Source organism: Octodon degus, unplaced genomic scaffold (genome assembly GCF_000260255.1).
Source record: "Octodon degus isolate 3935 unplaced genomic scaffold, OctDeg1.0 scaffold00549, whole genome shotgun sequence".
Taxonomy (NCBI): Eukaryota; Metazoa; Chordata; class Mammalia; order Rodentia; family Octodontidae; genus Octodon; species Octodon degus.
The window spans coordinates 36,247-46,280 of NW_004525125.1; the positions used below are offsets into that span (position 1 = coordinate 36,247).

At 45.2% G+C, this 10,034-nt stretch overlaps 1 protein-coding gene across 1 annotated transcript; it reads right to left on the bottom strand.

The window, feature by feature from the left end:
* Positions 1-2,637: 2,637 nt before the first annotated feature.
* LOC105741355 (kallikrein-4-like) lies at positions 2,638-6,485 on the bottom strand (the record flags this gene model as incomplete). Its single annotated transcript, XM_012513389.1, has 4 exons — positions 6,091-6,485; positions 4,619-4,869; positions 3,635-3,765; positions 2,638-2,768 (listed from the first exon to the last, which is right to left on the bottom strand). Coding segments are annotated over exons 1-4 (908 nt in total), but the record flags the coding sequence as incomplete, so codon positions are not given.
* Positions 6,486-10,034: the final 3,549 nt, after the last annotated feature.

The following is a 10,034-nucleotide window of genomic DNA, read 5'->3' on the forward strand; positions in this document are numbered from 1 at the left end:
TTGAAACAAGGCAGAGTGGGAGGACCACTGTTGACCCACTCTTCTCTGGCCATCACAGGAGAAAAGGAAGAGTCAGTGACTTCTCCTTTCTCTAACTGCTTTCTGCTCCTGCACTGGGTACCTGAAGAAGGAACACTGCACATTGATCATCCAGGGAGTCTGGATAGAAGCCTGCTGAACTACAGTACCCTGCCACTGTGTATTTTGCCCCTCTGTAGGAAGGCAGGTTGGACATATTGCTGAGGATGCCCAAGTCCCACAAGAGGTGAGGTCTGCATCTCCCCCTGCCCTGTGTTGCATATTGGCCTGAGGTATTAGCCTCCCTTGCTTAACTCCACCTCTCTCCTTAGCCTCCCTGCCTTGGCTGTTTCTCCTCTGCCTTCCTCTTTGCTGACCTCTTGCATCCTCTGTGTAGAGTATCTACAAATCTACCCATGCTTGTGTCTGTCTCACTCTCTCTTTCTCTCCCACTTATTCTGTCAGTGGCAAAGTTTCTTTAACTCCTCCCTTGCCGTTACTTTTCAAATGTGGCTGGAATGTTCCTCTGGCCCCCTCTCCAATTTGTTCCTCAATTTCTTGTCTCCCTCTCTCTCTCCCCTCAGGACCAGAAATGAGCATCCTTTCAAACAGCTCATTTGGTCCACAGGTGTCAGGGGAAGCAAAGAAAGGAGAAAGAAACACACAGGCATTGTTTTAGTCAGAATCTCCAAATGGATGATCTTTCCTTACTTCAAGGCTGCCATGAAGCCCACAGCTCCGCTTCCCACAGCCAGACCCTTGATCTCTGCTGGTTGGTATAGCAGAAGTGTATGTATATATGCTCACATGCATGTGTATGGAAGCATGGGCATCTGTGAATGTGTGCAATTCTTATGTATATTCATTTGTGCTAGGAAATCCTACTATTTAGTTTGATTTGTTTTAAATCATTCACTTCTGTCTCTTTCAGAATGACATTTCAGCTCACTTATTTGTTATTCAGATATGTTTGCAAGAGAAATAATTACATTTGTTTGGGACAAAGTGGACCTGTGTGTGTGTGTGTGTGTGTGTGTGTGTGTGTGTGTGTGTGTGTAATTCTTTTACCATTTTTCCCTTTCTGTCTTCTTCTTCTAGTTTCCTTTCACAGCTCTCTATTTTTACCTTCTCACATTATTATCAGCCTATCAGTTTGTGAGTTAGCTGCATCCTTTGGTTTTAATTCATTGAGTTTTTTGTTGCTGTTTGTTTGTTTCTTTTTGTGGTACCAGGGATTGAACACAGGATCCTGAGCTTGGCAGGAAAACAGTTATTCTATTGAGCTATCTCCCCAGGCTTCACTGTATTTTATAATAATATTTTTGGGGGGCCAGGGGATATTGCTCAGTAGAATAAGTGTTTCCCTGGCAAGCATCAGGTCCTGAGTTCAATCCCTGGTTCTGCTAAAAGACAATAATAATAATAATAATAATAATAATAATAATAATTTTTAAATTATTTTATATTCCATACTGTTATTGTTTGTCTCTAAGTATTCCCCCAAAGCCTCATGCAGTCATGGGCTGGACTTCTAGAGTTTGTGATTCACTCATGATTCACTGGGATTATGAGTGATCCAAGGCTGGGATTATGGGTCTGATTGCTGCTGGCATTAAGGGTGTGAGCTCTACTCCCAGCCTGAAGCAGATACCCTTTATGTAATAAAAAAGAGACAGAGAGACAGGCTTGTCTTAATGCTACCATTGTTTTTGCTGCTACTCCCATTTGCTCTCTGCTGTTTTCTGTCACCATGAAAGTTTTCTCTCTGCCATGTGACTGTTAGCCTTTGAGCCAGCTAAGTATAGATTGAAAGCTCCAGTAACTGTGAGCTAATTTAACCTTTCCTTCCTGCACGTTGGGTGTCAGGAATTTGTTTCAGCAACAAAAGAAGAGCAACTGAGACACCTAACCGGGAATTCTTCATTGTGCATTCTGCATGTTCCTGCTCTCCTTCTACTTCTCTAACAAATCTCTATGAGAAAATAATAATAAAAGATTTAATAATAATTTGAAGATTTTGGTTCTACTTTTCCATCAGTTCCACTCCCTCTAGCACAACTTATCCATCTGTCCTTTTCTTCTAGACTGAATTCCTCTGAACTGACACAGATCATGGCTAAAGAATGTCTGCTGCTGTGCTATCTTCTGTGGACTTCACCACTGTAATGGCCTGATAGTGGTTAAACCCTAGATTCTCACTAGTTCAGGTGAGGTCAGAAGGTAAGAACACTCTGTTTCTTCCTCTCAGGTCCGTGAAACATTACTGCCACCATTCAGACCTCCATTCCATTAGGCACCAAACCTGTGCCTGGGCAGTTGTTCTCCCAGGTAACTAGGGACAGGTACACTGATATCCCTACCATGTAGCAGATATCCCAGGAATATAAGGATTTCACGACATTTTAAAATCAATAACACTTTTACACATTTGAAAAGCCAACTTTCTGTATTAATAAAATGAAGCAAGAAAGTCATATATCACCCTCATATCTTGGGAAAGAATATCCAAAGTAATCCAGTAGCTAGTGATGGTACATAAAGCTTAAGGATAGTTTTGGAAGGTGGTGTTGAATTATTGGCCTCAAGGTTATTCATCTTTATATGTTTCATATGGTTTGCCTTATCCACTTCCTGAATATGGCGAGATTGGTATAGAGGGCTGTATCTTTATTTTTCTTCTCAGGAATGACTCTCCAGGACAAAAGGCCCTGAAGAAAGCCACGGCAGACCACAGGACCTCCAGAGTCTACCTGTTTAGAGAAGAGAAGAGGAAGTTAGGGACAATGAACAGGAATCAGGAAGAAACATATAGAAAGCCAGAGCACAATCAGGTAATGACAGAGGAAGAGAGGAGAGCAAAAAACACAGTATGGGAGCAGGTTAGCCCTAAACAGAAGCAAGGGGGATAAACAAAGCAGGCCCAGAAACATGGGTAACAGAGGCAGAGGTGATGGGGAGAAAAACAGACCTGGTAATCCCTGAAGACAATGAAGGCACAGAGACCTGAAGCTGAACCGCAGGGCTACATCCTTAATCCTCAAGTCATCAAACCATATCACTGTAGGTAGGCATCCTACACCATCCTAGACAGTCCAGCCTCTGAAACGCCAGCTCTTTCCCTCCCAGGCCTTGAAAAAGTCCTCTTAAAAACTGCACATCAGCCTAAATCTCCTTTTCCAGTCCTCTAGAGAGACTAGGAGGGGATTTGGGCCAGGGAGACACTGGAGTTAAAGATGGAGGTCTGCTTGGCAATAGGGCTGGGGATCCTGAATGTAGCCACCACTCTGTTTTGACAGAAACCTGCTGTCACTCCTGGATATTTCTCTCAATCTCCTGTCTCTCAGTACCAGGGCTCTGTGTGTTTTTGCAGCCTTCTTACTTCTCTCTGGCTCTCCTTGCCTTTCTCTTTGGCTTCTTTACCCTGTAGCTCAGCTTTCCTTCTCACCCTCCTTCTTTATTTTCTGTTTCTCCTTGCACCCACATCTTCTTATGGAACTATATCTTCATGGACCTTGGAGGTCTGAGAGTTTCCTTAATTCCCTAATGACCTTATGTCCTCTGTGGGTTTTACATCCTTCTAAATTCTAAACACTTGCCCCCTGTTGTAGGCTCTAACCTTGTCAAAGTACTTGTTGTTGAGACCAGAAGCACAGAACATATTGTGGTAATGGTAGGCATTCACTGGTCTGCAGGTGTTTAGAGATCGCACTTGAACATCCACACACTGCTGATTGTCAGGGTGTAGGCCTGCAAGAAAGGACACAGTGTCAGAAACACTCCTGGAGCTGTTCACCACTGTCGGTGGGAATGTTGATTGACACAACCACTATGGAAATCAGTGTGGACATTCCTCAAAAACTAGGACTGGAAATCCTATTCAATCCAACTACTCCTTTTCTGGGTATTTTCTCAAAAGAACTGCAAGTCTCATACCACAATGATATACCATACCAGGGTGAGCTGAGACTAAGCTTGATGGTGCATGCCTATCATCCCAGTGCTTGGAAGGATGAAAACAGGAGGATCACTACAAGTCCAATCAGTGTGATGAGACCCTGTAGACTGTGTGCTAAATAAGAAAATCTATAACATATATATTGTCGTACATTGCACTATTTATGCCTTTTTATGCTTGTTTTTGCTTTTCTTTTTAATTTTTAAAACTAAATTAAATTAAATTTAAAAAAAAAAAAAAAACACTCCTATGTGGAGATCCCAGCCATGCTGTTGCAGCTCCACCACCTGGACAAGCTTATGTAGCAAACAAGACTGGGTGTGGTGGTATTCATCTGTAATCTCAGCCCTTAGGAACTGAAAACAGGAGGATCACTACAACTCTGATCAGTATGGAGAAGCCCTGTATACCCTGTAGAAAAAAATCTGTTACATGTGTATTGTTGTATGTTATCTTGTTTCTATCTTTGTTTCTGCTGCTTGATTTTGCTTTAGTTTTTACTTTTCAAACAAGATAGTGAGGTTAAGCTGAACTGCCCATGTTGTAGGGTAACAATAAAAATAAATGAAAATTTAAAATAAACACTTCTGGGAAGAGACAGCCATAAGTATCAGTGAATCCACAGACAGGAACCCCAAAACTCACCACTCAATAGCAGACTCCAGCCTGACACCAAGCACCTGGTTCCAGACTTCGGATTAGTGGAGGCAACATTGATGGTCGAGACGGTACTTGATAGCACAGCGGGTTTACTCAACTTGATGAGCATGAGGTCATTGCCACCCCAAGGGCCAATGTATTCTGGGTGTTGCACAGAGTATCTGGCCTCAATCATCTGTACCCCTGGTTCATTAGGTTGGGAAAGTCTGTGCAGACCCAGTCCAATGGTGTAGGATCTGTGGGCGATGGGACAGTCATTACTATGCCCTCTCCAGAACGCCAAACAAACATGCAGGCCCAATTTCAATCCTAACCCCACCCCTCATTCATCCTTAACATCAGCCTTATGCCGGTGCCCATTCTCACTGTCCACCATGCTCAGATATATCCCTAGTGCCAGCCTCATTCCCTTTGGACAGCATCTAAATCCCATCCCAATCTCCACTCCCAGCTTCAGCCCACATCCCAATGACTAGGACAAGAGAAGTTCTGCCTAACGTGCGAATGTAGAAAGCCACTAATGCTAAAAAATAAAGTTGAATGATACTGTATTATAATACCTTTAAAACTAATGTAGAATATCTACCATAAGCAACTACCACAACCTGAAGGTAAGCCAGGATATGACATTGCCACTAGCGCTAACTGAACACACCCAGATCTTTTTTTTTTTCAGAACCAGCAATTAAACTTAGGCCCTTGCACTTGCCAGGGAAGTGCTTATTCTACTGAGCCATCTCCCCAGCCCCCACACCCAGATCTTTTCTGATTTCCACTGTGCAAATCTTCTTTATCACGGATATTTACATTAGCATTAATTTTTTTAAAATAGAACACTGAGATATTTATGCTGCTGAGAGAGCTTTTGTCTTGTCTCACCATATACCATGCACTGTACACACATGCATTCCTAGGTCCCCCTCCACCTGACTCTGTCCTTAATTGTCTCTCTCCACTTGACCCATACCCAATACAACCTGCTGACAAGAGGACCTTTGTACACCATCTGGCTCATCAAGACTGAACTGAGATCCAAGCCTGATTCTCTTAAGAGACCTACTCTGAACTTTCACATCTGGGTCAATCTCAGGGACATGCATGGGTTCTCTTCCCTCATGCTGGAGGCTCTGCTTGTCCTTCAGATCCACCCACAAGTGCTGAGTGTTCCTCAAGCCTGGGGAAGTGGCTGTATCTCCAACCTTCGCCAAGTCTAGGGTTTCAAATCTCAGCCCTGGACAAGTCCACCTTCTAGGGCTAAGGCCCACATGTCTCCCAGACCCTCTGTAATAATGGAACTAAATTCAGGACCAACACTCTGCTCTACCTGCTCAGTCACCAGACTGGGAATGGACTCACTGTCCTCAGAGCAATGCCCACATGGCTTCATCCAAGAGAAGACCCCAGGCCAGCCCTCTGCTCATCCCCCAATGCAGGCACCCTCCCCTGGGTTTGCTTACGGTTGCCAACACTGCGCAGCAGTTAGCACCCACTGGGGGTGCACCAGAACTCCAGAGCACACCAGAATGTTGTTGAAGAACAGAGCCGCTTGCCAGGGTTGCCAGTCTGGATAGCATGAAGAGTCTCCAGTGATGAATTTTCCAATGGGGCCAAGGTCATCTGAGAACTCACTGCTGGTTTCTTTTGAGGAAATCACATTTCCTGGGGGCAGAATCAGCACACAGTGGATCTGATAGTTGTGTGGGAGCCGGTTACAACCGGAGAGAATCCTGTAGGTGTATTGTACCTCCCATTTACTAAGGTGCAGGTTATATAAGGAGAACCAAAAATGGGCACTGCCAAGGGTCTGCCTCTGAGTCTCAAGCAGGACTCCCCTCTTGGATTTAGGTTTCATAGCTGTGCTCCACCACTCCAGTGGCATAGACATAGAACCACCACACAATCGTCTTTCCCAATGAAGGGCTGCTGTTCCAAGCAGAGAACACAGACCATCATACCTCGCATTGTTTTTGCCAAACATTCAGGGTGGACAGCAGGGCAAAGAGCAATGTCACTCTGGGGATAACTACCAGGAGATCAGAACCCAGATCTCTGCACAGTGACCTTCTCCAGGTGCTCATGTGTGGTGAACTCCATAAGGAAGTAAGCAGTGTCACACTTGTCTGCCAGCTATGGAAGAAAGCCAAGACACAATGCTGTTCTGTTGCTAATCACAGCTGACATCTGGGCACTTGTTCATGCTGAGGTAGGGAAGGATGTGCGTTTAGACTATATTATCTCGCTGCTTTCAGATATTGAGGTGGGCAAACAGTGGCACAGAAACATTAAGGACTTTACCCAGCTGAGAGGTAACAACAGCACTTGAATCTACATCCAATTATTGCCTCTCCATAGCTTCCTTTCCTAGCCTACTGCCATGCAGACCCCCGAGTTGGAATCCAGGCAGGAAAGGATTGCTATCTGCAGGTGCACACATGCTAGCCCACACCTCCAGTCTCAGATACCTGCAGCCGTTTGGATGATGTATCCCAGAAGACAAACCCACAAGGTTTGTGCGGTGGTCCCCATGTCAGCACCTGGTGGGGAAGGGATGAGGTCACTCTGGGGCCTCCTTCACACTTCCAGGATCAGCCAGAAAGGACCTATCCAGCTGGACGCTAAGGCGCTAGCTTTGGAACCATAACATAGGTCAGAAATTCTCACACATTATATTGCTGATTTATATCCTTCTGTGATTGGGCATGGATTCAGGACATCCCTAGGACATCCAGAGACTCTGAGCTCTCCCAAAAACCATTGCTGACTGTTGATAGCCTTTATGATGGGCACTACCTTGTGTACTGCAGTGTGTGCTAGTGTGTACTGCAGTCCTGTGCCAGCCACTCCCTGCCCACCCGAGTCCTATAACAGGCAAGGAAAACTCCTATTCACTGTCCAGGTCCTTACAGAAGACACTGTGATCTCTACCTGTGAGGGGAGATAAAGGAAAAGAGACTAAGGAAGGCATGGCAATGAGAGATAGAGACAGAGAGTCTGAGACTGAGGCTGAACCCTGCAACAGGGAAGATGGGCACCAGACAAAGAAGTTTCAGGGTTCTGAAGCCAAAGGATACTGAGATGGAAATACAGGGGAGAGCTTCAGGGCTCAGCCCTGTGCCCAGGCATTGCATTGAGCATGGGACAGGTGGTAACTGACTGTCACAGCCAATTCAAGTGCCAGGCCCTGGAAGTATTCCCATTCTTCAGGGGGAATGTGACGCAAACAGGCTGAGTAAGAGGTGGAGAACACTAGAAACTGTGCTCTAAAACCTCACTAAAATTCTTGATGGTGGCATGGCCTGCAATCCCACGGAACTTTGGGAAGAAGGCTCACAAACTCCAGGCTGTCCACTGAGACACAGCAATGGTCTAAGGCCAAAAGGGAGACACACACAGCAGGGCAGAGACAAAAACGATGATGGAACTCAAAAGACAGAAGGACAGAGAAAGACTGGGGTTGGGAGAACAAAGGTCGTTCACCTGGCTTCGGTTGCTTAGTCCTCGGGGCACAGCTGTCCTGCTTCTGGCTGACCTCTGTTTGTTTCTGCATGTCTAGAGCTTCCCAGGGTTTTATGAGGCTTGGAAATGCGGGCTGTCCTGCCCCGGGGCTGCCTGAAATATTAGAGCTCAAGGATATCACTTCTCTGGACCCACATCCTGTGGGTATCCTGCTTCTAATGGGATCAGGGCACAGGGAGTAGGGGTCTGGGTCCTGAGGGATGATGGAATGTGGCTCAGACCCTGAATGAAATGACTATCTTTGGGGCTCTCTGGACCTTTCTGGACACTCTTCTCTATGCCAACCAAACCTGCCAGTCTACTCTTTGCTATACACAGCCTTCTCTCATGCAGTTACTCCTTTTGATTCCTTGCGCTTGTAGCACTTGATTTATCTTAAATTAAGGAAAAGTGTATGTAATCAAGATAATCTGAGGGGGGATTGAAACCAGCATCTTCCAACTGAGCTCATAGAAATGTGTATTCTTATTTTATATTGAGTTAGAGTCTCATTAGGTTGCTACATTGTTCAGACTGGGCTCATACTTAAGAGTCATCTGCGTTGATTTACAGCAGACCTGGAGTTTCAGTCATGCAACACCACAGCCACTACATTTCTTTCTCGCAGAAAACCACCAGGCCTACTGTGCTCCCAGATCCCTCATACTGCAGCCATATCAGATGACTACGTCATGAGATCCCCAGGCAGGTTCACACTTGCCTTAGTCAGTGAGGTAGCAGATCCTTTTGCTTCTTGTCTCCATGCGTCACTTGATTTTTCCTCTATAAAAATTTCAGATATGATTAACCTCATATCTCAAAATTTTCCTCTTTCATGTCATTGTTCTGCTTGTTCTGACCTATCTACTATGTATAACAAAGACGTGGCCATCAAGGAATGGAGCTGCCCATCACCTCTCAGGATGTCCTGTAGACTCACCAATCATTTCCTCCTAGCAACCGCTGACCTGTTTACATCCCCCATCACTGGTTTTCTTTTTTCTTTTTTTTTTTTCTTGCAGAACTTGGGATTGAACTCAGGCCCTTGCGCTTGCCAGGGAAGCACTTATTCCACTGAGCCAACTTCCCAGCCCCACCATCACTGGTTTTCTTCAGAATCATTGAAATGGAATCCTGCAGTGCATCACATAGGTATCCTGCCCTGGACTCCCACCCTGTTTGTGTACCGTGCCTCATCAACTTTCTACACCAAGAGGACTCCATGGTTTGCATGAACATGTTTATCTACCCACTGCCCAGATTTTGTATTACTTAACCTCACTTGACCCCAGTTCCAAGTCCTGTGGTCCCTTTTTAACTTATAGTATGCCCAGCATGTGAATCCCACCCATGGGCCAGCAAATTTATTGCAAAGGTCCAGAGGCAATTATGATGGGCTTGTGGACAGACACTGTGTGCTGCACTTACACAATTCTGCTGCCTTTGCAAGAAGACAGCTAAACCAGAGTATGCCACTACACTGCATGAAAATGTGATTGACAGGGCTGGGAATATACCCCAGCAATTCAGCACTTGCGCTGAAAGTGTGAGATGGTGAGTTCAATTTCCAGGACCAAGATAAAGCAAAACAAAACAAAAATAAGCAAGCCCTGACTTATACAGAGCACATGGATCAAGCATGGGAATATCATCACCTTGCTTGATCAAATGCAAGTAGAACCACAGAGTCTAAGAATGCATGGCCAACTCCATAGAAGAGTACAGCAGTTGCAACTCCTGCCAATGGGCCTCATCTCAGGAAATATGCAGCTCCAAATCTGAAGTCAGAAGGTAATAGCTGTGGTCTGCAGGATGGGCATAGATCATCTTTTGGTGGACACCAGGGACTGGACATCAGGAACTCTGTTATGAGTATTTCTTTGGAGACATCATCTGGATGGCTATG